General features: G+C 50.8%; 1 protein-coding gene and 2 non-coding genes across 3 annotated transcripts in view; 2 read left to right on the top strand and 1 right to left on the bottom strand.

Annotated features, from left to right (window-relative positions):
* The first annotated feature begins 6,480 nt into the window (after positions 1–6,480).
* TRNAV-CAC lies at positions 6,481–6,553 on the top strand. Its single transcript has one exon. It is a non-coding gene; the product is annotated as a tRNA-Val (tRNA).
* A 136-nt stretch (positions 6,554–6,689) lies between these two features.
* Positions 6,690–6,761, bottom strand: TRNAG-UCC. Its single transcript has one exon. It is a non-coding gene; the product is annotated as a tRNA-Gly (tRNA).
* A 3,680-nt stretch (positions 6,762–10,441) lies between these two features.
* The window catches only part of DPP9 (dipeptidyl-peptidase 9), a 62,292-nt gene continuing 44,758 nt past the window's right edge, over positions 10,442–27,975 (top strand). The window contains exons 1-3 of the mRNA XM_006868919.1: positions 10,442–10,497; positions 15,732–15,991; positions 26,589–26,701. Coding sequence (XP_006868981.1) covers positions 10,442–10,497; positions 15,732–15,991; positions 26,589–26,701 — 429 coding nt within the window. The remainder of the gene's footprint in view (positions 10,498–15,731; positions 15,992–26,588; positions 26,702–27,975) is intronic.

Genomic DNA, 27,975 nt, shown 5'->3' on the forward strand with positions numbered 1-27,975 from the left:
ATTTGTTACAATTGAACAACCAATATTGACACATTGTTATTAACTGAAGTCTATTGATTACATGAGGAGTGACTCTTTTTTTTCCCTTCTGTTTATTTATTGTGAATTGAGTGAAGGTTTACAGATAGATCATCAGTTTCACATCAACAAATCATCTACTTTGTTTCATCTCAATGATTACAACAACAGTAATACTCCTTTGCCCTGGGTTCCTGTTTCCTTTCACTCACTCTCCCATTTCTTCTCAACATTGTCCTTAGATAAACGTTGCTCATTTGATTTAGAATGATTAACCAGTCCAAACCTTACTAGTGTTGCTGTCCCCCTATATACTTATCTTCTGCTTGGCTGAAAATTGGGCCACAAGGGTGAGTTCCTTTCCAGACCTGAAGGGTGGTTGAGGGCCAGAGTCTTGGGTTTCTCTAGTTTTCTTCTTGACCAGTAAGCCCCATAGTTTTTTGAGTTTTGTACCGCATTTTCTCCCACTCTACTCAGGACCTTTTAATGTGATTCCTTTCAGAGGAGTTGGTATTGGTAGCCAGGTATCATCTAATTCTTCCTGTCTCAGAGTTGTGGTGACTGATGTACCCATGTTCCATGAGTCCATTGGACTAATTGCTAACAAGCATCTTCAATTCACATCACTCTTCTTTCTTCTGCACATGAAGACTCCAATAGCTGCACCTTACATGGTCTTTCATGAGCTTTTAAGATCCCAGACGCTACTCATCAATGTAGGATGTAGAACATTGTCTTTGTGGACTATGTTATGCCCCTGAGACTAGGGTTCTGAGCTCCCAGGCTCAGCAACTCATTGCTTTAAGAAGTTTGATGATATATAAGAAGTTTTCATTATTTTGCCTGCTGTGTGCTACACCACATGCTCATAGCTGTGTTTGCAGCAAAGGTAAATATCTATGTACAAATATCCTCTTTTAAATCCTAATATATTTTGGGGTATATTTCCATTCTTCCTCCCATACCTATTCAATCTGTGTATCTGTCCATGTGTCTACCTGCAGAACACTGTTGTTACAAGGTTGTGTATAGAGAGTTCATTCCTGTGGTTGTCCAATCCTGTGGGTTTTGACAAATGCTTCCTGTCATGTATTCACCATGACATTATCTTGCAGAATAGTTTCAGCGCTCTAAAAATATCCTCTGTTCCATCTCTTCACTCCTCCCCTCAGGAATCCTGGTGTGGAACTGTAGGATAAGCTCTGGACTGCTAACTGCAAGGTTATCTGTTCAAACTCACCTGCAGCTCCTCAGAAACCCTATACAGGACGATTGTCACTTAACAACAACTTCTCATCTTGGGCCTTTTGTTCTTTGATCTTAATATGTCTTGGGGGAGAGGGTGTCTTTCTATATCACACTTTTATGTATGTTTGGAAGAACTTAGCGAATACAAATTCAGTTTATATAAATGAGTAAAATAGAGAAATCAGTTTTTTTCCAGACCTTCCATATCCAACCCAAAGGTCATACCAAGCTCCCAGCCTCCATTGCCTTCATGCTCACTGCCTGCAGAGGCTGATGTACCAACACTGTTTTCTGGATTGTGGGCTAACTAGTGGCATCCTGTCTGCTCTCTGCAGACTCTCCAGCTCAGAACTCCCAGAGCCTCCTCCTCCATTGAATGACAGAGCAGGAGTTGTAGGGGGGGCTTTGGGCTGTTGCTATTTTATTTTTTTTTTTACCCAGAAAGCTGTTTACATACTGAACTCTGGGTGAGCCCAGGCAGGATCTGGTTCAGAATCCATGGCTATTTTAAATTAAATGGAATTTGAAAATATTTTGTTGTGTTTTTGTATTTTATCTTACGTTTAAAATTTCACATTCTATTTTACTTCATTTGCATGTTACTTTATCTTGCATTCTATTTTATATTTTTAAATATTTTATTATATTTGCAGTTTATTTATTTACACTTTTCAATTAAATTTCATTATTTTGTGCATTTCACTTTCTTTTGCATTCTATTTTCTGTTTTAAAATATTTTGATTTGTACCTTACTTTTTTATTTTCCATAGTTATATAGTTTATTAAGGAGCTCTGGTAGCTCTGGTTACAAATTGGGCTGTGAACCTTAAGGTCAGCAGTTCGAAACTACCAGCCACTCTGCAGGAGAAAGATGAGGCTTTCTGCTCCCGTAAAGATTTACAGCCTCAGAAACCCTGTACAGGGTGCTATGAGTAGGAACCGACTCCACGGTATATAACCATCACGGTACATTATTAGGGAAGTTAACAGGATCAGAAATGCTCAAGGCACAGTTGTTCCATTCAGCTGCTGATAAATGCTCATAGGCTACATCAATCCACTGTAAGCCTCAGCCTTGAAGGCACTTGGTTCTAGCGAATATAGCTCCTCCACTAAGTACCTGTGGCCACCCCACTCTCCAAGCAACCTTCCTGCCCAAAGTCACTCTGCTCCACTTGCTCCGTGGACTGGCCAGTCCACTGTTCTGTCTCATTGTAGCTTACATTTTATCTTATTGTTTATTTATCTTGACAACCGTGAACTTCATCCATAAAATCAATCAAGTCTTACATCACAGATTTTGGAGTCAGGCCACCTGCCGACAAATCCCTATCCAGCTACATATAGGCTGTGTGCTCTTGGACAAGTTACCTAGCCTCTCTGTGTCTCAGTCTCCTCTCCTGAAAGCGGGGGATTATGACACTGCTAACATCTGGGGGTTGTTGTTGTTGTTGTTAGGTGCAGTTGAGTCAGTTCCAATTCATAGCAAACTTATGCACAACAGAAGGAAACACTGCCTGATCGTTACTACGCTTGAGCCTGTTGTTACTGCTGCGACTGTGTGCAACTCCATCTTGTTGGGGGCATCTCTCTTTTTTGCTGACCCTCCACTTTACCAAACATGGTGTCTTTTTCCAGGGACTGGTTTCTCCTGATAATATGTCCAAAGTGTGAGAGACGAAGTCTAGTAATTTTGGCTTCTAAGGAGCATTCTAATTGTACTTCTTCCAACACAGATTGGTTTGTTCTTCTGGTAGCCCATGGCACTTTTAATATTCTTCTCCAACACCACAACTCAAATGCATCAATTCTTCTAAGGTCTTCCTAATTCATTGTCCAACTTTTCACATGCATATGAGGCTACTGAAAATACTAGTGGCTTGGGTCAGGAACACTTTAGTCTTCAAACTGACTTCTTAAAAAAGGTCTTGTGCAGCACATTTGATTTCTTGACTGCTGCTTCCATGAATGTTGATGGTGGATTCAAGCAAAAGGAAGTCCTTGATACATCAATCTTTTCTCCATTTACCACAATGTTACTTATTGGTCCAGTGGTGAGGATTTTTGTTTTCTTTACATTGAGGTACAAATCATATTGAAGGCTGTGGTCTTTGATCTTCATCAGTAACTATTTTAAGTCCACTTCCAGCAAGCAATGTTGTACCATCTGCATATTGCAGGTTGTTAATGAGTCTTCCTCCAATCATGAGACCCACATTCTTCTTCACATAATCCAACTTCTCTAATTATTTGCTCAGCATACAGATTAAATAAGTATGATGAAAGAATACAACCCTGGTGCACACCTTTCCTGATTTTAAACCATTCAGTGCCCCCTTGTTCTGTTCCAACAACTGCCTCTTGGTCTATGTACAGGTTCCTCATGAGTACCATTAAGTGTTCTGGAAGACTCATACTTTGGAATGTTGTCCATAGCTTATCATGATCCACACAGTCAAAAGCCTTTGCATAGTCCATAAAGCACAGGTAAACATCATTCTGGTATTCTCTGCTTTCAGCCAAGATCCATCTGACGTCAGCAATGCTATCCCTCGTTCCACAGCCTCTTCTGAATCCGGCTTGAAGTTCTGACAGTTCCCTGTACAGTTGCAATTGTATTTTGAATTATCTGTAGTAAAATTTTGCTTTCATGTGTTGTTGGGGGGTACTAGATGATCTTAAAAAATGTGAAATCTCCTGAGAGCAGTGCCTGGTATTGATTTTCATGATTCCACACATGTTATTTGACCATAAAAGGGGTCCAGTCCAGCTATGTGGAGTGCTGGTGTGGCACTGTGGGTTAATGCATCAGACTGCAAAGCTGTTTGAACTGCAAGGTCGGCTGTTGAAGCTCACCAGCTGCTCCTTGGAAACCCTATACGGGGTTACTATGGGTCGGAATCGACTGGACGGCACTTAACAACAACAATGCAGCTATCACTTGAAAGATTTTTTTCTAGGACTGGAAATATTGAATTCCTATGTGCTTTCCTTTCCTTCCTCTGAGCCCCTTACTGAAGGCTCTTGGCATAGCAGAACCTCAAACTTTCCCCACTGGGAGTGCTTGCTTGGAGGGCAAATACTGGGATGCATGTGGGGGCAGTATCTGATGCAGACACCTGATCCCCAGAGAGGAACTGAAAGATAAGGGTTGCTGGTGTGTGTGTATAGGGTGCCCAGTCATGTTTCTACTGCCACCTAGTGGCTAAATGGCACCTCTGTGATGCTAAGACCTTCCCAGGTTCAGACAGATTTGGCGCCTTCGCCAACATCACATAGTACCTTGGATGCCCCAGGTAGGTTTGAAGGACCCAAGAAGCCACTTTAAAAGGAGGCAGCTTTTATGTATTATTATTATTATATATATATATATATATTAGATAACTGAGCTGTCAGAACTTAGCTCACCCATCCCACAACCCTCAAGTGGATTCAGACAGAGGGTAGAACTGCCCTATACTATTTCCAAGGCTTTATGGAAGCAGCCTGTCTCATCTTTCTCTTGCTGAAGAGCTGGTGGGTTTGAAGTGCCAATTTTTCGATTAGCAATGCAAACAGTTAACGCACTGTGTCACTAAGGCTTCTGTAGAAACTAACAGACTACACAAAAGAGGTCTCCCTCTCCACCAGGAAGCCCACCTAGATTGCTTTAAGCTTCCTTTAGGCCTTTCCTGTCCTCCGCCCAACTGTTCATTTGTTCATAATTACGACAAAGATTTTTTCTGAGCTTTTAGGGGCACTGCAACAAACACAACAGATTGAAACAAACAAATGGACGGAGGCAAAATCTGTTCTCCTAGCTGGAGTTCCCACACAGAGGAGAAACAAGTAAATAAATTTACAAGAGAAGGCCTCTACAAGAAAGAAACACTGAAATCAAGACTTGAAAGAAAGTAAGAGGGAGAGGAAGCTAGCACTGCCTGTGCAAAGGCCCTGGGGCAGGACTGGGCTTGGAGAGTTGGCGGGGAAAGTCAGGAGGCCAGTGTGACTGGAGCAGAGTGAACCGCTGGAGGACTGGGCTTTTTACTCAGAGGGAGGTGGGATTCCTGGAGAGTTGTGGGCAGAGGAGGGACACCTCTGACTCAGGTGCTCATAGACACCCTCTGACTGTCGTGAGAGGAACAGAATGGAGGTGAGGTGGAGGGACTGCACTGGTCCAGGTGGGCGATGCTGGGGTTGAACCAGATGGAGGAAAAGGAAAGGAAAGGAGTGGATGCTGGGAAAGTCTGGTAGTAGAGCGTTTCAGGTAGAGGGAATAGCCCGTACAAAGGCCCTGGGGTAGGAAGGGCCTTTGAGTTGGAGGAACAGCAAGAAGGCCACGCAGCTAGAACAGAGTGAGTGAGGGGGAGAGAGGAGGACAGGGCAGGGAAGAGGTAGGATGGGGGTAGAGAGTCACAGGAAGGCCTCCAGCTTTGTAACATCAGCCCCAGGAAGCCTTGTTTTGCTCCACCCCTTCTGCCTCACGTCACTTCTAAGCATCCTTCAGATTTCAACTCAGCAATCATCTCTCCAGGGAAACCTTCCACGATTGCCCTGCCATAGGCCTAGGAAGAAAGCCCTGGCACTCTGATTTTGAAAACTCTGTGGAGCCCAGTTCTACTCTGACACATTGGGGGCACCATGAGTCTACTTGGTTGGCAACTGTTTTTTTGTTTTGTTTTACTATTTTTTAATAATTAGAATACTAACAAATTAGCTCCGGGTGATGAAATGAAAAGTCTGGGGTTTTAGCTGTTGTTGAAATGTTGGTGTTTTGTTTTTTTTTCTTTTGGCTTCTTCGTCCACTTTCAAATTCCTTACACCTGGCGTGTAGTAACAGACACAATAAACATTCCATTTTAGAAGAGTCTTTGAGAAATTGGTTCCGGCTAAAGCAAAATGGTAAATAAATATAGAGAGAGAGACTTAGGCGATGAACCACTGAGCCGTGTATTTGGCTTTTTGGATGGGTTAGCAGACAATGTCGTTCTTGAATTGTTTTCACAGAATGCTTATTGACCATATATAACAAAAGTGTATGTGTATGTTGGGACCGTTTATTACATTATTTTCTTCATGTTCATTCAGTTTCCACTGCATTAGCAGAGGTACGCATATGCAGGTAAAACTGGGATTCGATCTGTACAAATTGCAATCAGACACTATTTACATCAAGAAATAATATTTACAAGATTTTCTTTATATTGTAGCATGAAAAACTAAGATCTCTACTGGTTTCCGTAGTGTAGCGGTTATCACGTTCGCCTCACACGCGAAAGGTCCCCGGTTCGATCCCGGGCGGAAACACACAGGTCTATTTTCTTCCTCTGCCTGTTGGAAGTTATGATAAAATTTAAAACTTAGTATTAAAATAATTGAACAAGAATTTTGTTGCAGTAGACAATTTTAGATGAACGATGAGAAAAAGGATTGCTTTTGCCACTGCGTTGGCCGGGAATCGAACCCGGGTCAACTGCTTGGAAGGCAGCTATGCTAACCACTATACCACCAACGCTTGGGCGGAAGAGAGCCTTCGCTTGGAGTCTCTAGTAGATATCTAATAGATAGCTCATCAGTCTGGTTCAGCCATACCAAGTGGCATGGGGGTGCTTTTCCCCAGCGTTCCTGGCGTATCGAAAGATGCCGCGCCCGACTCTGAGAGAACTGGCCCATAGGTGCACCGCCCCCAGAGCCCTGACTGCTTTGGTACCGGCCGAGCGGCTCCCAATCCCAGGCCGCCGCCTGGGCCGCTCAACTTCCGGGTCAAAGGGGCCGGAGTCGCCGGGTCCCCCGCGTCTAACGCCTCCGCCGTCCCCCGCGCCCGCCACTTCCTGGGCCGCAGTCCGGGGCATGGAGCCGCGATCGTGAGTGCCTGCCGAGCCCAGCTGCCGCCCCGCGCCGGCTCCGAGTCCGGTGAGCAGCGCCCGCCCGCCCCGTCCCGCCACGGCAGCCCCGGCCCCGCCAGCGCCCGCCTGCCCGAGCCCGGGTCCGGACCCGCCCTTGACCGGCCTCCTGGCCCCTTCAGCTCCCAGCCTGTTTCCCCTCCACTGGGCCATCGCTCAGCTTCTTGCCTCTCGGTCTGGCCTCCCCACCTTTCCCGTGGTTCCCGGAGCCTGCCTGTCACCCGCCGGGCTCTGACCCTAAACGAGGTGGCCGCACCCAGGACGCTGCGCCCGCGTCAGACCTCAATCCCGTTTTCCCTGCAGCCCCGGCAGGTCCCAGCCTGCCCCCTCCCCATGCAAGCACACCCACCCTGGGGGAGAGCTGAGGTCCCCGCCCTGACTGGGTCCTACCCCTGCCCCAGCCCATTTTAATGCTCCGCTCCACGTTTGTCCAGAGTCGGATCCCTCGCCCAGCCTACCCTTGCAGGCTGGCCAGCCGCCCCCCAACGGCCTTGGGCCAGCCCTGACTCTCTGTCTAAGGTGTCACGGCTGAGAGCCATCGCGAGTGGCCTGTGTCCACCGCCGTTCCCCTGTCCTCTGGGCAGTGAGGAAGCCACTCACTCAGTGGCAAGAAGAGCTAGGACGAAGGGCCAGCGGGTGTGAACTGGAGCCTCCAATTTCTGCAGGCCCTGGCAGGTGCCTGGGGGAATTGGGCCCCCTGGAAAGAAGGACCCACTAGGCTGCAAGGCTCCGATCCCTCCAGGGAGAGAGATGTAGATACTTAATAGCCCCCTTCCACACACACACACACACACACACACATCCCCAAGTGGGAGAGGGCAAGTGGCTAGCTGGCCCCTCCAGCCCTGGTGCTAATGAGACACATTTGTTCCATGAAGGTCGGTGTCCCACGTCTGCTGCTGGAATGGAGGCCCCCTGGACCCTTTAGAAGGTCAGTTGGGGTGGTGTCATCCAGGAAGGGCGGGGCAGGGCTGGTGGGGTTCATTTGCCTGCTGTGGGACATGAGTCAACACGGATTCATGGAGACTGCCTGTGTATCACTAGAATTGTATGCCACAGAGTTTTCCGTGGCTAATTTTTTGTGTGTGTGGAAATTGATCGCCAGACCTTTCTTCTGAGATACCTCTGGGTGGACTTGAACTGCCAGCCTTTTGGTTAGCAGCCGAGTGCATTTACTCTGTGCACCACCCAGGGCCTATCTGGAACATAGTGTGTTATTGTTAAGTGCTGGCGAGTCGGTTCCAACCCATAGCAACCCTGTATAGGGTTTCTGAGGAGCAGTTGGTATACTTGAACTGTTGACCTTGTGGTTCACACTGACTTTGCAGTCTAGCGCGTTAGGCCACACACAGCGCCACCGCACTGGACATGGCTCTCTATGGGCCTCGGGGGACTGCAGGGGGCCCTTGTGGTACAGCAGGGTAAGCCTTGGGTGGCTAACCAAATGGTCAGGTTTTTGAGCCCACCAGCTGTTCTTTGGGAGAAGGATGAGACACTGTTTCCGTGAAGACTAACTGGTTTGGAAGGCCTAGGGAGTAGTCTCACTCTGTCCTATAGTGTTGCTTTGAGTCTAAATTAACTCATTAGTGGGTAGGGACACTACTCTGAGGACACTTGGCTCAGACCCAGCCCAGGTGTGCTTGCTGGAGGCTGGGCTTCCCAGCCACTGTACCCCTCCACCTGTTTGTGGGACACACCCGCTGAGGGCCTGGGGCAGAGTCGGGGAGCCTGGAGAAGGTGTGACTGTGTCCCCCTTACCCAGCCCAGCTGACGGTGTGCCTTCAGGCTCTGAAAGGAGCTGAAGCCCAGGGCCTTCCTTTTCCAGGTTTTAAACAGCCTGTCTTATTGACCACAAGAGCTGTCATTGAGTTTATGATGGGCCCAGCACCGGCTTATAAAAGCTTTATGTGCACAATCTGTACCATAGCCCCGGGCACAGCTATGAACATCCTATTTCAGAGCTGGGAACTCTGAAGTCCACAGAGGCCAAGTGGTTTCCCCACAGTTACATAGCCCCTGAGTGACAGAGCCAGAACTGTCACCGACTCTCTGTGACACCGGGGCCCATATTCATCACCACTGGACTGAGAGTGAAGCCACGGCTTTGTGGTGGTGATTGCAGCCCAGGGTAACTTTCTCTATGACAGAGGCATAGCCCCTGAGTTTAGACAGTCTTGTAGAGAACTCAGGTTCTGCACCCTCATCGGATACAATGAAAGCAGGCACTGCTGACCCACTGCTGACATGGGTGTGTGTGTGTGTGTATGTGTGTGTGTGTTGGGGGGATCCTTCTCTGGGGTGGGCTGGCCTAGGCACTGTAGGGTGTTGAACAGCATCCCTAGCCTCCACCCACTGGATGCCAGTAACACCTCCCTCCAAACCATGACAACCAGAAATGTCCCCAGATATGGCCCATTGTCCCCTGGGTTAGGGGCTTCCATTGAACCCAAAGAGACTCTCTGTCCCATCATCCTCTGACCCCGTGACTTCCTAGGACCCTGTCCACATTGAAGCCCACACACTGAGTGGGGAGGGGAGAAGGGAAATCCCAGGAGTGGGAGGCCCCCCTGGTTGACACTGTCTGACCCAGTGGAAGTTTATTCTGGTGCATGGGTGAGCAGGACCCTAATTCAGTTGTTTCCCAAATGTAACATAGTCCCTCCCCGCTTGGCACTGTGGGCATTCATAGCATGTGCTTCTTTGGTGGGGCGTCCTGGTCTCTGCACAATCAATTCCTATAGCATCCATGTCCCAGTCGTGACCCCCATAAATGTTTCCCAGTGTGGCAAAGTGCCCCGCTGGGTGAGGATCACTTCCTAGATCAAGTGTCGCACAGAAAGACCAGGTCTTGGGATGGCCTTAACTGCGTATCCAGAAAAACCTCCAAAGAGATCAGACTGAGACCGGGCTGAGGGATGGGCAGCAAGTGCAAAGGCTCTGGGGGGAAGGAGAGGGTGAGGTTAAGGGAGAGGAAGGAAGCAGTAGGACCCCCAGCAAGGGATTTGGAGGTCTCTGTTGAGTGTCCTGTAGGTGGTGTCCTGGGAGTCACTTGCTCAGAGAAAAGAATGTTGGTTTCGGGCAAATGCTGAGCACCCTCTCCCGTTTCAGGTCTGGGCCTGGAGCAGCCACCTCTGTGAACACCCTTAGCACAGGGCTGTCCCTGGTGGCCACCCAGAAAGAGAAAGATGGGAGGGGGCTAGGAGCTTGGGTCCCTGGAATTTTGGCCACACACACAGCCTCTCCTCTCTCTCCCCCTCAGGCTCTCACCGTGCCAAAAGCTGCCAGGTGGTTCATGCGGAAGGTTAAGAAGTTGCGCCCGGACAACGAGGACACAGGAGGTTGGAGAAGGTAGGTGGCAGGGCCCTGAGGTCCTCACCTGGGTGGGGACGCCATACAGGATCCTGGCCTCTGATGGGGGTGGGGGTGGGGGTGGGGGGCTGTCGTCTGCGTCTGCTGGTTTTCTCCCTACCCCGTGATCCCCCAAGGTGCAGTTCTGGGTAATGTGGGTGAGGGGATGTGCTGTTATTATGGGCACTATAGCAGCCCTGGTCTCTACTCACTTGATGCCAGTAGCTTCCCATCCTCCCACCCCCACTGTGCCAGTTATGAGAGCCAGAAATGTCCCAGACATGGCCCAGAATCACCCTGGGTCAGGACTCCTGGGTTAAGGGATTCCACTGACCCCCCAAGAGACTCCACGTCCCATCATCATCTGACCCCCTGACGTTCTAGGACGCTACCTGCATTGAGGTCCACGAATCAAGTTGGGGAGGGGAAAGGAGGGAATCCCAGGAGCGGGAGGGTCCTCCTGGTTGACATTGTCTGACCCAGCGGAAGTTTATTTTGGTGGATGGGTGAGCAGGGAACCAAACTCAATGTTTTCTAAATAACTAATGTAGATTTCTGTACTTCAGCACTGCTACTATGGGGGCCAGATTCTTCTGTGGGGTGGGCATCCTGGGCACTGTGGGACATGGGGCAGCATTCCTGGCTTCCACCTATTTGGTGTATCGGTGTAAGTAATGTCCCCTAAGGTGTGTCACCCAGAGATGTCCCCACCTCTCAGTGTCTTTTGGAAGGGTATAGCACCCCCTGGCCTAGTGGTGAGGCCTATTTCTTGGTTATTGTATGTTGCTGTCAATTGATTCTGTTTCATGGCAACCCAGTTTGTGTCAGAGTGTTACTGTGCTCCATAGGTTTTCAAAGGTTGAGTTTCATAAGTAGATGCCAGGCCATTCTTCTTCGGTGTCTCTGGATAGCTTTGAACCACTAGCTTCCTCGCTGAGAGTCAAGCGCTTAGCCCTTTGCGCCTTCCTAGGTTCCTGGGCCTGGTGGTTAGGACGCAGGCTTTGGAGTGCCACCGGGCAGCCCATTCCAGCTCTCTGTACCCTTTTTAGTCTCCAAGATGAGGCTGCCCCCAGAGCCAGCTCCCAAGGTCAGCGTGAGGACGCAGCAGAACTCTACGTGTCTAGCACAGGGCAGCAGGCAGTCTCGCGTGCCCAGACCTGGCATTCAATGAAAGAGCCTCGGAAATTCCTGGAGTTGGAGAACGGATCTCGGGAAGGGAACACTGTCCAGTTCTCTCTGACTCTGCTGTTAGTGAGAGAGGCAAGAAGGGGGTGATGGGAAAAGGTGGCCTCCAGGATCCCTGGGAGTGTAGAGGATTACAAACTGGACTGTTAACTGCAAGGTCAGTGGTTCGAAGCTACCAGTTACTCTGTTCCTATAAAGATTTCCAGCCTTGGAAACCCTATGCAGGGTCCCAAAGAGATGGAACTGATTTAGTGACATACCACCAACAAAGAATCACTGTGGACGTAGTCTGTGGAGAAAATACAGTGTCCCTTCCTCTCTCCCTCCCTCCTGAGTCTTGGGCCTGCAAGAACTTGGACTGGGCACTGACTAGGTACTGACTGGAAAACCAATACATCAGTTGCTCTGGAGGTGACCCCAACTCAGAACGACATGCCAGAGTTTCCAGGGACTGAGATTTTGGAAGTAGATCAACTAGGCCTCTCCTGAGATGTTTCTGGGTAGACTTGAACACACAGGGCAGGTCCCCACCCCTCTCTCTCTCACACACAGACACTCACACTCACAGGGCAGGTCCCCACTCCTCTCTCTCTCTCTCTCTCTCTCTCTCACACACATACACTCACACAGGACAGGTCCCCACCTGTCACATACAGAGTAGACACACAATACCCCCCACCCTTGCACCCACTAAGCAGCCTCTGTCTGGCTCTGCTCCCCTCCGGCCGGATCACTCTGGTTGACTGCTCACAGACGTGTCAGTTCCTAGGACCGCGGCTTCCCCTCAGTGTTCCTTGTGATGAGCCTGACCGAATCCGTAACAGAAGCCCAAGAGGGCAGATGCCCTGACTGAGGTCCCTGAGGGCTGGAGTGCTGGGCTGGGCTGGGCTGGGCACTAGGCTCCGAAGGCGTTCTACCTGTTGGCAGGCTGGGCTGGTGGCCTTGAGTTAAGTGGCTTGGAATCTGCCCTCTTCCCAGCTGTGTCAACTCTTGAGTTGAAAACCCTGGCAGGAGGAGCTGGATTTAAAAAATGACCCAGCGGGGCTTTAGGACCACTCTCTGCTCACCTGGGCCTTCTCCCAGCATGCTGAGCTAAGTGTGGGCCCGGAGAACACCCAGCTCCCGCCCGGCTGGGAGGCGCAGTCCCTCTAGAAGGCTCCCCAGGCTTCTCACCATGCTCCCTTTCATTTCCCGTCTCCTGGGTTGTGCTTTTGCTTCCTGCGCTGAGGACAGCCGCCCCAGGCAAGGGTTTTTATTGTTGTGTGTAATAGAAATAGATCTGTTAGGAGGTGCCATCTAGTTGATTCTGACTCCTGATACCCTTGGCGCCCCTGTGTGTGTGTGTGTGTGGGGGGGGGGGGTCGAGCTGCTTTATGTGGTTTTCAAGGCTGGGACCCTTTTAGAAGTAGTTCACCAGGTCTGCCTTCTGAGGAGCCTCTGAGTGGGGCCAGACGGCCAACCTTTCAGCTCTAGTTGAGTGTGTCATCATTGGCGCCGTTCAGTGTCTCCGTGGATATAAACGGGCCCTGTGAATTTGGAGGACCGCTGGTGGTGCTCTAGGGTAAGCACTGGACTGCTAACTGTAAGGTCAGTAGTTCACATCTACCAGCTGCTCCTTGGAAACCCTACACAGGGCTGTTGTGAGTCAGAACTGACTTCAGGGCACACAACACCCAGATTTGCAGATGGAGTGCTCAGGCGTTAGTGGTTTTGTTTTGGAATAAGAAGGGGCTTTGGCTGGTCAGAGGGGTCCCTAGCCTGTATTCTGGGCTGGTCGTGAGCACAGGCTGGTTCCAGTCTGGCCTCTGAGAACATCCAGTCCAGCAGCTCCCACCAGCCCACCAGCTGGGCTGCAGGCCTGGGAGTCTGCATTTGGCCCTGGGGGCTCTCATTCCCTGCCCCCCCTCACCAGTAGGGCATGCGTGGCTTCAGAGCCCTGACAGGCCTACAGTGTGCTGGGCCGTGTCTTCAGTTCTGTCCCCAGAGGAACCGGACTCCCTGTGCCGTCTCTGGGCTGGTGGGCAGGAAGGACATGCCAGCCTGCTCTTTACCAGCCTCCCAAGACTACCCATAACCCCCCACCAGCTGTCACTAAGATGCCTCTGACTCATGGTGCCCATGTGTGTCAGAGGATGCTACCTTCTGTAGGGTTTTCAGTGGCGGATTTTCCAGATCATCAGACCTTTATTCTGAGGTACCTTGGGTGGACTCGAACCTTCAACCATTCAGTTCGCAGTTGAGTGTGTTTGCTGTTGGCCATATTTTCTGATGGCTTGTGTTCTGTGCACCCTATGGCTGGGGTGGCATCTGCTTCCCCTGCCTGAGATGTCCCTGCCACCCCTGGGGCTCTTTGAGGCAGCCCTTGGTCCTGGTCTGCCGCTTGATCCCCAGGACCCTCTGCTGTGCGGGGTGCAGCCAGGCTCCCAAAACGCCTTGGGGGGCTACCTCTTTCCCTTGGTGCTTAACCTTGGTTTCCTCACCCATAGCGGAGGGAGGTGCTCAGTCAGCTCGCATCTCGTCCCCACTCTTGAAGCGTGCGGCGTCCTTTCCCCACAGAGGTGGCTCTGGGGCTAGAGGGGCTCTCCTGCTGACCTGCTGACCCCGGGCAAAGCCCTCTGCAGCAGAGTCAAGGGAGATTCCAGCTTGCTCTTCATTTCTGGGATTCTCCTTCCCCGACCCTGGCTGCCCTACACCACTGCTATTGTTCTCATAAGGTCCTGCCGAGGCCACGCCCACTACAGCAACCCCAGGTGTGCAGAGTAGAGTTGTGCTCCATAGGGTTGGCAGTGGCTGGGTTTTCAGAAGCTGATTGCCAGGTCTTTTTTCAGCAGCACCTCCGGTTGGGTTCCAACCACCAGCCTTCGATCCCATCTCGGGAGCGAACCCATGGCTCCCAGAGAATAAGGTGCTGCCAGGCTCGGCCCTCCGAGTGGGTCCTCAGGCCCCATGGCATCTGCTGAGAGTGGGGCTGGCCAGCTTCCTGCTGCTTTCCTCACCGGGCTGCCCAGGCACCTCTCGAAGCAGGCGCTGTGCTATGTTTAGATTTCTTTGAACAAATATTGGTCTAGCTGGGCTGGGCCTGGTTGTGGTAGTAGCAGTAGCAGTAACAGCTCTGGGTTCAGAAGCCTCTTAGGTGAAAAGGGGTGGGGGCACACTTTGGTTCCCTCCCCCACATTTGTATTAGCCCTGATGGCTCCCTGTTATTCTGGGCACCCCAGTATAGGCCAAGGTCTCTCCCCAGAGGGACAACAAACTGCCAGCCCGGGTGATGGCGTTAAGATGCTCGTTCCTGGTGTCCAGGCCTTTGTTCTGGGGTGACTGTATTTCCTGCAGGCCCTCCTGGCCTCAACTATCCAGAACAGACGCTGTGCCTGCTGTCCGGGAGGTTCTAAGGATGATGCATCCTTGATGGAGACGGGCAGGGGGACAGCAGGTGTGAAGCAAGCAGAGGTCCCCTGAAAATGCTGAAAGATGGGGGAAGCCAGGGAGTATGTGAAAACATTCACCCAAAGGTTAGATTAGAGCACCCAGAGGCAGGCACCTTAGAAGGAAAGCCTGGTAATCGACTTCTGAGCACAGTTTTACCTGACAAGGGTGGAGCTACTGTGAATCGAGTCACGAGAGATAATGGGGAGAAATGCTTCAGTGTTGGGGGTGGTAGGAGGTTTCTGGGAACCTGGTGTTTGGCCTGAGACCATATTAAAAGTCAGTCAAGGAAAAAGAGAGAAAGAGAGTTGCCAGTGGGAGGGGCAGTGTGTGCACAGGCCCGGGGGCATCATGAGGAGGGGGAAGAGCTTACCAGGGACATCTGGGGATTTGGACTTTAGCTCTGGGGAACCAGGTGAGATTTTGTGTCCTGGGACCAAATTTGCAAGGGATTTAGGGAGACTGGTTATGGAGTGGTTAAAACCATTTAAGCGACAGTGGCTTGGCCTTTAGGCATGGTGTTTGGGAGAAGCAGAGAGATCCTAGAACCATTGTGAAGCACTGGGCGATGGCTGATGGGGACACACCTTTCGCTTCTCAACATCTCCCACTTTTCCTCACAGCTTCTCGCTGAGTTCTGAGGGGGCGGCCAGGATGGCCGCGGTGGCGGAGTCACCGTCATTGGAGCGGGCTGATGCAGTGGGGATGGAGGAGCCAGGAGCCCGTTTCCAGGTGCAGAAGCACTCATGGGAAGGACTTCGGGGCATCATCCACGGCAGCCGCAAGTACTCAGGCCTCATCGTCAACAAGGCACCCCACGACTTCCAGTTTGTGCAGAAGACGGATGAGGCGGGCCCCCACTCGCACCGCCTGTATTACCTGGGTAAGCCAGGCACCCCTGGGACTGGGACCAAGGCCTTGCGTTCCCCTAAGTAGGTCCCAGGAGTCCCTACCCACTTGGGAAGCTGAAAGGGGAGGAGGGAGGGTCCATGTGACTGTCAGGGGTGTGGCGAGCACTCCTTTCTGTAGCACCATGGTTTGGGGTACAAGCCTTTAAGATAGTGTTAGAACCCTCATCCAGGTGGAGGAAGATAGGCCTGGGCTCAGAGCTGCATTGCAGGAATCCAGTCGTTTGCTTGCTCCAGGTGCTATGTTAAGCAGGATTCTGAGGCTCAAGCAAAGGCACTTTACTTGCGTAATCGTGGCTGACAATAAGGGGTGGCTTGCCACATGCTGTCGTCCCTGCTCTAGATGCCTGGGTAAGCACGCTTGTGGCTAATCCTTCCCTCCTCCTCAAGTGAGTGGCCAGGCAGCCTCAGGAACACAGCTTGCGACACCTTCTCAGGGAATTGTGTTCCCCTTTGGGCACAGGTCAGGCCTGAGGCTCTTGGGTAGCCTCTGCAGCCAGACCAGGGACGGCTGAAGGTTGAGGGAGGTGGGCAAGCCGTGTCTGCACGGTGCATGGCTGTTGGCCCACTTTGCTGGAAGGTCTCACAAAGCAGGACTGAGCAGTTCCTTCTAGGAGTCAGCAGAACACACACCTCCATGTCCAATTCAGTGACACGGATGATGTTCTTGGAGTGCAACCATCCTCGCTGTCGCTTTTTGAGTGGTTCCTCCCTGGTGACCGTAAACTCATTGCCCCTGAGCTTCCTGTCTGACCTTTCTAGTGACTTGTCAGTTTGAGTCCCCAGAGGGGGAGATTGTACAGAGCACTGTGCTCAAGGCAGACAACCTTGTTGACTCCGTAAGTGATAGTATTGTTTGCTTTTGAGAAGACTTCAGGAGATACTTCGGTTTAAGGTATAAAGACGATATCAGGGCTGTAGTTTCGGGGTTCATCAAGCTTCCATGATTCCGGAAAGTCCAGAGTCTGTGTGAATTTGAAATTCTGTTCTCCATTTCCTTCCTTTCGATCAGGATCGTTTTATGGTATCTCTGATCAGAACATTCAAGGTCACTGGGCACCATCTAGTTCCTCTCGTCTCATGTGAAAGTAGCATTGCGTCTGGTGGTTGTCATCAGACCAGGCCCCTCCCCTTCTGCACACTTGATGTCTTGGGCCGCATCCTTCTCTGGAGTAGGCCCTCCTGTGTATGGTAGCGTGGTGAGCAGCATCTGTGGCCTTCACCCATTTGACACCAGCAGCACCTTGCATTGTGGCATCCACAGGTGTTTCCAGATATCACCCAGTGCCACCCACGGGGTAGAGTAGCCCTGACTTAGAACCCCAGGCCCAGGGGAAGGGCAGCTCTAGGATTAATTCAGGTTGGTCTGCCTGTCCTCACACCCACAACAGAGCCCAAGTACCCCAGCTGCCATTGAGTTAATAACTCTGCCTCACGGAGACCCCTTGTGGGTCAGAGTAGAGCTCTGCGCCCGAGGGTTTCCGGTGGCTTTTCATTTGGTGTTGCTGAGGATGCTGTACGTGCATTGAGTACACACCCCTTCAGCAGTTTCCCCATATATGACTCATTCTTGCCCCCCTGTTTCCGAGTTTTCCCTCCCCCATAAGCATAAGCTCACCGGCCCCTAAGCTTCCTATCTGACCTTCTGTCTGACCTACCCCTGCCAATCTGACCCCCTAGAGACAGAGGTCATGAGAGCACAACTCTCAAGGTGGACTGATTTACTAATGCAGCTAAATCCACAGCTGACTTTTGGAATGTAAGTTGCCAGGCCTTTCTTTCGCAGCACCTCTGGGAAGGTTCAGATATCACCCTTTTGATTTGTAGTCGAGCACTGAACCGTTTGCTAGTCGAGTGTCGCATTAGGGCATCTTGGCCCATGGTCAGGCCCTCAGCAAATACTTGAATGAACGAATGAACACTATTTCTTGAGGATCTAGTTTGCCCTGAGAGGCTAGCCTGCAGTGATGGCAGCTGGCCTTCCCATCCCTGTCCCGTAGGTGACGTTATTGCTCCCCGTGGACAGATTTCTGTGGAGACAAGGTAATGGTCTGGCCACACACAGAAACAGTTGGAAACCCAGGTCTGCCAACACTGGCCGTCGGATTTTGTAAGCGAGATTTTATTGGCATGTAGCCATACCTGTTCCGCAGTGCTTTCGAGACATCATGAGTTACAACAGAGGCCGTGTGGCCTCAGACAGAAATTATCCCTCTCTGGACCTTTACGAGAAAAGTTGGCCAACTCCAGCCTAGAAAAAACTAGGGTTGGAAATGTTTCAAGTTTCTCCCCAACAGAGAGCTGACCTGTCGAACTGCATGTCTCCTGGGATGAGGCCGGCCGGTCGGCTCTCCAGAGGGCTGCCCCAGTGCCGCCTCCTGACGTGTCCCATCTTGGACCGTGTGCTCATGTTCCGGTTCTGAGTGTATGTGTGGGTTCCGTGCAGCTGCTGTGACAAGGCACACTCACAGAAAGGTCTCCTCTTATGGGCCCTGGCGTAAGTCATTGTGAGGACTAAGGACCAGCCGACTCCACCCTGTGCTGGACAGTGCATAGTGAAGACTCAAGAACCAATGCTTTTCAGTTACAGTGTACTTGAAGAATATTGAAGGTACCCTGGACTGTCAGAAGAACAAACCAATGTGTCATGGAAGAAATACATACTTTGGCCACATTGTCAGAAGGGACCAGTCGCTGGAGAAGGACATCATGCTTGGCAAAGGAAAAGGGTCAGTGAGAAAGAGGAAGCCCCTCAACAAAATGGGTTGACACAGTGGCTGTAACAGTGGGTCAGTCAGCAAGGATTGTGAGGATGGCCCAGGACCGGGCAGGGTTTTGTTCTCTTGTGTATCGGGTCACTGTGAGTTGGAACTGACGTGAGGGCATCTGACAACGGTGTGTCAGCAGGGCCATGTTCCCTCCGGAAGCTCCAGGAAAGGACCCCCTGCTCTTGCCTCTTCCAGCGCTTGGTGACTGCAGGGTGCCTGGGCTTGTGACTGCCTCACTCCCTCATCTTCTGCTCCCTCACATGAGGTCACTTGTGACTGTTTAGGGCCCACCCAGGCCATCTAGGGTCCTTGACATTTCATCTGAAGACCCCTTTTTGCCATGCTAGGTGACTTTCACAGGTCTGGAGATGAGGACAGATGTGGCTATCTTTCCTTTGGGGGAGGCCACTACTCCACCCTCATGCTGCTGAACAAGAATCCTCTGAAACTAGCTTGGAGTCACCAAGGGAGCCCTACAATGAGGATGCTGGGGCGTCTGACAGCACCCAGGGACAGAAAGTTCACCTGGACTGCTTGCAGCCACACCTCAGAGCAGCTGCAAGTCAGAGTTGGAACCTTCTAGAGGCCTAGGCTTCTGTTGTCTGACCCCTCCACGAGGCCCTTCATCCTCTCTCACCTCTGCAACTTCCTGTCCTAGTTCCCCGCCACAAGCAGAAACAGGCTCTCTTTCTCCCAATCCACAATTCCAGGAGGGGAATTTGGATTGGCTAACATACATCAGATATCAATTGATTGGTAGGTCTTTGTCTAATCAGCTGTGGCCTTTGTGCCATGTTGTTAGGAGATAGGAGGATCCTCATTGTACGTGGGGATACTGAGGATCCAACCCGACGGGTAGGGAGTAACTGCAGACAAGAGCACACAGAGCAGTTGAGCCTCCCAGGCCTGAGCCATCGGATCTGTCAGGATGACGCTGTGCACCCTTGGGTGCTTGGGTGTCATTCGGCCTCCTCGTTTCACCTCTGGGGCCTCTCACCATTGCCCCGAGCACATATCACTCATCCTGCTTACCTGGGCCTGTCTGCACCCAGATGACAGTGGCACTCAGAGGACGTTTGGACTGGACATAAAGGGGCCACATGGTCAGCTCAACCCTGCCTTGAAGTTCCAGGAGACTAGGTTGCCCACCCGACCAGCAGAGGAGGCAGCATGTCAGCCCTTGGGCCCAGGAAGATGGATGGGGACCCAGGAGCTCTACCTCTCGCCCTCCTTGTCTGGTCGTCCCCTCTCCCACTTGCACCCACGTCTCCTCTGTGGGCTGCAGAACCACACTTGGTGCCCCTCAGAAGGGACAGGGAGAGCCCCTCTCTGCCCATAGCCTAGTGGTGATCCCAGGGAGAACTCTGGCGCAGTATGGGTCACGTGCCCCTTCGGGATCCTCCTTGTAGCCACTGTGATTGGAAATGGTGTTTGCTCAGTCCTGGGGTGTTGGGGATGGGTCCTGTCTCCCCAGTGGAGGGGAGGTGGCCAGGGCAGGGCGGTGACCCTGGAATTCTGCCATCCTGCACACCGTGCAGTGTCACTGGTACCAGCAGTGGCGCATGCCAGGAAGTGCTATTTGGGCCATGAGGTGTGATCACTTATTAATCCACTTGGAGGGAGGTGACTCCCATGTCCTTGGCACGGCCACCATTTAACTTCCTGTTTGGAAGGCTCCGGCTGTTCCAGAAAGTCCCTGTGGAAAGGGGCTGTCCCCAGGCAGGCGCTGCTGGCTGGAAAGCTGCCCGCGCCCTCCTAGCTTCCCACAGCGCCGCCTGTTCTGTGCTTTTTTTTTTCAAAAATGGAAAAATGCACGTACCATGCAGTTCTCTCTTCAAGGTGTGAAACTCTTGGTTCTCGGCACACGCAGTGTTGTGCAGCGTCACTGCTTTCTAGTTCCAGAACATTCCCATCATTTAAAAAAGGCACTCCCCCCCACCACCACCACCACCACCATTCATAGTCACTTCCTCATCCCCAAGCCGATGACCACTAGCCCACTGTCTGTACGCATTTGCCTGTTGTGGACATTCACAGCAGTGTAGTCCTGTGCGGTGTGGCCTTTTTGTCTAGTTTCTTCCACTCAGTGTGATGTTTGCAGTGTTCATCCATGTTGTAGCGTGTTATCAGTGTTGTCATTGAGTGCCATCATCGTGACACCAGGTGATGGAACTGCCCCGTGGGGTTTCTTAAACTCATTTTTATAGAGGCAGATTGCCAGGCCGTCCCCCCGTGGAGCTGCAGGGGGGGTTTGAAACTCCAGCGTTTTGGTTAGCAGACAAACACGTAATCGTTGTGCCTTCAAGGCTCCTTCACCCAAGCCCTGGTTGTTGTTGTGAAGTGCCAACGAGTCGGTTCCAACCCATAGTGACCCTGTATAGGCTTTCCAAGAAGCCACTGGTGGGCTTGAACTGCCGACTTTGCAGTTCAAACGGCATTGCAGTCTGGCGCATTAACCCACAGCGCCACACCAGGACTAGGCAGTCTCTAATCCACCTTCTGTTTCTATGGATTTGACTTTTCATTAGACTGGAATCCTATAATGTCTGGCGTTTTGTATCTGGCTTCTTTCACCAAGAATGTTGTTAATAAAGTTCACCTAAGTTGTATCAGAACTTCGTGCTATAGGATAAGCACTGGATCGCAAGGTCAGTTTGAACCACAAGGTTGGTGGTTCAAACTCACCAGCCGCTTCTCGGAAACCCTATACAGGGTCACTATGAGTCAGAACCGACTCAGCAACACTTAACAACAACAGATAAAGTAACATTCACCATTTTAATCATTTCCAAGTGTCCATTTCAGTGGCATTTAGTAATTCTGTGCAACCATCACCTCTGCCTAGCTCCAGAAGGTTCTCGTCACCCCAAAAAGAAATCCTGGGCTGTTAGCAGTCACTCCCCTTTCCCTGCCCTCTAGTTTCTAGACAGCCAGTAATCTACTCTCTTGTCTTTGCTCTTTGCCTGTCGTGGACACCGCGTCTCACTGGACTCACGTGTCACATGACCATCTTCCCCACTTGTGTGAACATGAGAAGAAGGAGCAGAGCCCCATGGGTAGTGTGGATGGGCAGGAGTGGGCTTATGCTACCAGCCGTGAATGACAGGCTCAGGTTGTGGAGCTGAGAGGTCAGGTGGTCAGCATGTCCAGTACTTCAGCCATTCCCATCCAGACTGACTGCAAAACGAGACCTGTGAACCCAGTAGTTCCCGTTAAACCTTCTTTTCTTACACTTACTGTACTCCATAGGCAAGCTTGATCATAAACGGAAAGACATGTCACTTGCCTCACTAAGAACCAGTTGCACTGAGTTGACACCAGCTCCCGGCACCTCCATGTGGGTCAGAGTAGAACTATGCTCCAGAGGGCTTCCAATGGCTGACTTTGGGGAAGGTTGCCAGCCCTTTCTTGTGACGCACCTCTGGGTGGACTCGAATCACCAAGCTTTTGGTCAACATCTGAGCACGTTCACCATTTGTACCAGTCAGAGACTGTGCATGTCACAGCACACATAAACAAACAGGTCTGATAGAACTTGAGCTTTGGAGGTGCAGACTCAGTGACACCTAAGAAGATTCCGGAAGTGCCTCTCCTCTCTCTCTCTCTCTCTCTCTCTCTCAGGAAAAGGAAATGGGCATGCATGAGGAGGTCTTGGATAGCACCAAACCCAGCCTTCTCCTTGAAAGAGCCAGCATCAAAAGGATCAAAAGAGGGGCTTTCGGTCAGTGATCGTTAGCCAGCATCACATCCCAGGCCGCCACAAGTCACCCTGCCAGCTAGCTGCTGTGTGCTCCACACTGGGCGGCACAGAGGAGGGGAAACAGACTTACTGGAGATGCCTCGTCTATTTCTGGGTTAGCATTATTAGCAATAAGACAGTGGCCCATCAAATCCAAGACACTTTCGTGTGGAGTCTTCCAACAATGGAAAAGTGGAATTTTTCATAAACTTTTTGATGCCCTCTTGTTGTGCTTGGGTTAAGATGCCAGGGATGTTGAGTCGGCTTCGACTCAGGGTGGCCCCACATACAACGGAACCAAACGCTGCCCCATCCCATGCCACCCATGGCCACTGCTCTGTCCTAGTCCAGGGCTGTGGCCACCATGTACTCTGAGAGACTTCCGACCCGGGGCTCAGCTCCCAGCGCTCCATCGGACAGTGTTCTGTGGAAACCCAGGAAGAGATCACCTAGCTGTTCTTAGTCTGAGTCTGAAGGTTCTGCTGAGACCTGTCCACCGTAGGTGACCTGCTAGTATCTGAAATCCCGGAGGCAGAGCTTTCAGCCACATGAGAGTCACCATAGTACCACACGGACAGATGGAGGATGGGGTGGGAAGAGACATCATGATTTTATCTGTCACTGTTCATAGTGACCCTCTAGAGAGTTAGGAGTGGCAGGTGGGTTTGAACCACCGCCCTGGCTGTCAGCAGTATGGAATTTCCATTCTTTGCAATATTATCCACAGTGCCATCAGAGCTTCTTAAGGAAGAAGGAAAGCATCAACTCTGTGGTAGTTAAGGCTTTGTGTCCACTTGGTGGGACCAGGATTCTCCGTGGTTTGGCAGCTGAGATGTAGTTACCCCACATGATGAACTCTCATAGAGTGTGATCACCGCTATGATGAAGTTTGCTGTGAGAGCCAGTCAACTGAGAGGATGCTTCCTTGGGCATGTCCTGCTTCCAACATATTAGACACTCAGGCAAACCTTGCTTGCCCTCTGTTGGGTCTGGGTTTTACATCTGGTTCATCCTCCGACCTCCACTTGTTGAGCCAGTGGCCTGCTCACCTGGGAGTCCTCTGCAGCCTGCCTCCTTACCTGCTGGACCTGTCTGCCTGCCAGCAATTCTTCATCTAACCCTTGGATTTGAGACTAGCCACCTCTACAACTGTGTGAGCCATTTCCTTGGTAAAAAATCTCCTTACATGTACATGTATTAGCATCACTTATTTGGCTTCTTTAGAGAACCCAGCTAACGAGCCCCTTCAGCCACTTTAGAGATGCAGGGCGCAGGGCTGGGGACAACGTGCTGCTGAGGTCTGATAACTGTTGGGATGGCACATTCCAGGTGCTCTGCAGAGGGCTTGGCTCATAGTTGCCTGTGGTCAGTTGCTGTTGACCAGGCTCCGACTCATGCTGACCCTGTGGACAGCAGGAGGAAACACTGCCCAGTTCTGCGTCATCCTCACAATTGTATTTGAACCAATTGCTGCTGCCACTGTGCCAGTCCATCTCATCGGGGGGTCTTCCTCTTTTTCACTCACCCTCCACTTGACCCAAGATGATGTCCTTTTCCAGGGACTGGTCCCTCCTGATAACATGTCTGAAGTGTGAGTCAGAGTCTCGCTACCCTGGCATCTAAGGAGCATCTGGGCTGTACTTTCTCCAAGACAGATTTATGTATTTTGCTGGCAGTCCGTGGGACTTTTAATGTTCCTCTCCAACACCATTACTCAGAGGCATAATTTCTTATGCCGGCATCCATATTCAGTGTTCAGCTTTCACTTGCACGTGAGGTGATTGAAAATATTATGGCTGGAGTCGGGTGCACCTAACTCCTTAAAATGACATCTTTGCTCTTTAAAAAAGTCTTTGGCAGCAGATTTGCCCAATGCAATATGTCATTTAATTCTTGGCAGCTGCTTCAGTGAGCTTTGATTATGGATCCAAGTGAAATGAAATCCTTGGCAACTTTAGACTTTTCTCTATGGATCATGATATTGCTTATTGGCCCCGTTGGGAGGATTTTTGTTTTGTGTATGTTGAGGCATAATCCATATTGAAGACTGTAGTTTTTTATCTTAAAAATGTTTCAAGCCCTCTTTACTTTTCAACAAGCAAAATTCTATCATCTGCACGTCGCTAGTTGTTAACGAGTCTTCGTTCAGTCCTGATGCTAAATTCTTCATACAGTCCAGCTTCTCTGATTATTTGTTCAGAATACAGACTGAGTCTGGTGTAAGAATACATCCTAACAGCAACACTTTTCCTAATTTTAAACCACGTAGTATCTAGCTCCTTGTTCCGTTTGAACAACTGCCTCTTGGTTCCGCATGAATTACGAGTTTTGGAATTTCCATTCTTTGCAATGTTATCCATAATTTGTCATGATTTGCACAGTTGAATGCGTTTGCATCATCAGCAAAACACAGGTAAACCTCTTTCTGGTGTTCACTGCTGTCGACCTAGATCTGCCGGCCGTCAGCAGTGGTAGTCCTCATTCCATGTTCTCTTCTGAATCTGGCTTCAATTTCGGGCTTTTTCCTGTTGGTGTGCTGCTGAGACCGTTTTTGAATTATCCACAGCAGAATGTTACTGTCATGTAATATTAATGAAACTGTTAAAATTTTTCATGTTCTTTCCCATTGGGCCACCTCTCTTTAGATCCACAAATGTGGATCTGTTTCATCCGGTTGACCAGGCAACTGTTTTCCACATTTCTTGGCATAGAAGAGTGCGTACCTCCAGTGCTATGTCTGTTTGTTGAAACATCTCGGTTGGTATTTGGCCAATTCCTGGAGGCTGTTTTTCTCCAGGGCCTTCAGTGAAGCTTGGGCTTCATTAGTTCCTGATCAGATGCTCCCTCCTGCAATGGTTGAGCGTTGGCCAATCTTTTGGGTGTAGTGACTCTGTGTACACCTGTATTCGTTACTTCATCTGACCTGCCTGCGGTCCTCGCTGGGCAGATGCTATCAGTATTCTCCTTGTTTTTTTTAAAAAAAAGGAGACGGTCAGATGAAATTGGGCTCTTAGTCAAGGGTGATTCTGCCCCCTCAGGGGATCCTTGGCATTGTCTGGAGACATTTGTGGGTGTAACAGCTGGACGGGGGTGGTACTGACATCAAGTGGGCAGAGGCCAGGGATACTGCCCAACACTCCTCAGTGCCCAGAACAGCTCCCGACAAAGATTCATTGTAAATGTCACCAGTGGCAAGGCTAGAAACCCCGAGGTTAGAGGCATATTCCCCAGTGCCCTCCCATGGAGTTTACCTGGCTCTGATCGTAGGTTCATTTTGCCCTTGGCAAAAGTAATCAATGGAGAAGGACACTCAGAGACCAACTTTAATTTGTGGGGAGTCAGATACTGTCCCCTCTTTCATACTGTTGTCTGTCCCATTGTGTGGTGTCTCCTAGTGACTCAGGAAAAGGTACTCAGCAGCAAAACCTTGGGGTGAGTGCCTGTTGCCTACAGACTTAAACCAGGAAGCCCTGGGTGGCCCCAACAGTGAATGTGTCCAACTGCTAACCAACAGTTTGGCGGTTTGTGTCCCACCAGAGGCACCTCAGGAGGAGGCTTTGCAACACCCGGAAAACCCTGTGGAGCCCAGCTCTGCTCTGCCACACACGGGCGTGCCACGAGTCAGAATCAACATGATGACCACTAGTGGCCTTTCTGGGGTCAGAGTGATGCTAGCCACCTGGCAGCACATCATAGAAGCAGAGGGGACCAACCTTGCTCAGCCAGGGGTCTTTCTGGGGGGGCATTTTTCTGTCCTGTCCTTCGTTGATGTTTGGGTCAGTTCCCACTATGCTGCAGCCTCATGCACAACGGGACAAACGCTGCCCAGTCCTGCGCCATCCATGAGCCATGGGCTGTTTGTCCAAAGTCATTTGCCAGCCCTCTCTTCCTAGTCTGTCTTGATCTGAACTCTCTGATGAAGCCCGAACAGTCCTAGCCACACAAGCCTCCATTGATGGGTGCTGACTGCGTGTGAGGCACATAGGCCGGACGTGGACCCCGGGACCCCCGCATGGAGGGCTGGAGTTCTCCCTCTGAGCCACCCTGCCTCCCTTCTCCCCGTAGGGATGCCCTATGGCAGCCGTGAAAACTCTCTGCTCTACTCCGAGATCCCCAAGAAGATCCGGAAGGAATCCCTGTTGCTGCTCTCGTGGAAGCAGATGCTTGATCACTTTCAGGTGAGTGTGCAGGCCGGGCGCAGAGCGCTTCCAGGTGAGCTGTGGGATCCAGGCCGGGGCCGCACCTGCCCGGCGCAGAGCTGCAGAATCCTGCCCTGCCCCCTAGCCTACTCTGCTACAGGGAACTGATTACTGATAAACCTTCTTCTCTGGAACACAGCCTCCTCCTCAGTCTTTTTCTAGAGACAGTTGTTGTTGTTAAGTACCATTGAGTCCATAGGATTTATAAAGTGTATCGTGTCTGAAAGGAGTTCTGGTACTGTAGTGATTACAAGTCGGAGTTTCTAAGGAGCATCTAATGGGTTTGAGGCACCCACCTTGCACTTAGTCTACAGCGCCATACCAGGACTCCTTTATGGAAACCGGCTAGTGGTTACTGTCCTTTTGAGAAGATGTGGATGTTGATGGGTTCCACAGAATCCATTGCGACTCCTAGCGACCCCTGTGACGTAGTAGAACTGCCCCTTAGGGTTCCCTCAGCTGCCGTCTTTCACAGGAGCGGGAGCGGGAGCGGGCAGTGGTTTGTTCTGTTGTGTGTAGGGTCACAGTGAGTCACCACTGACCTGACAGCACCTAACAACACCGTCTTTAGGGAGCACATCACCAGATCTTCCAGTTGGTAGGCAATTGCTTAAGCATTACACCACCAGGGCTCCATCGGGAAAAGATTGCTGTCATGTTTACAAGCCTTCAAGTAGGCTCCGACTCACAATGACCCTACACACAGCAGAAGGAAACACTCCCAGTCCTCGTTACACCTGAGCCCAATGCTGCTGCCACGGTGCCAGCCCATCTCGTTGGAGGCTCTCCCCTGTTTTCCCTGACCCACTACTTCACCAAGCATGATGTCCTTCTTCGGGAACTGGTCCTTCCTGACAATGTGCCTGGAGTAGGAGAGACCAAGTCTGGCCATCATGGCTTTTAAGGAGCTTTCTCACTGCACTTCTTCCAACACAGACTTGTTTGTTTTTTTAGAAGTCCATAGCACTTTAATATTCTTTTTCAACACCGTAATGCAAATACTTCAATTCTTCTAAGGTCTTCCTTATTCATTGTCCAACTTTCACATGCATATTGTTGTTGTTGTTAGGTGCCATCGAGTTGGAACCGACTCATAGCGACCCCATGAACAACAGAATGAAACAGTGTCCGCTCCTGGGCCAACCTCACTACCGCTGCCACACTTGAGTCCATCAATGATGCCACCTGGCTAATCTATCTGGTTGGGGGTCTTCCTCTTTTTCTCCGACCCTCCATCTTACCAAGCATGATAT

The sequence above is a fragment of the Chrysochloris asiatica genome, unplaced genomic scaffold, assembly GCF_000296735.1.
Source record: "Chrysochloris asiatica unplaced genomic scaffold, ChrAsi1.0 scaffold00125, whole genome shotgun sequence".
Classification (NCBI taxonomy): Eukaryota; Metazoa; Chordata; class Mammalia; order Afrosoricida; family Chrysochloridae; genus Chrysochloris; species Chrysochloris asiatica.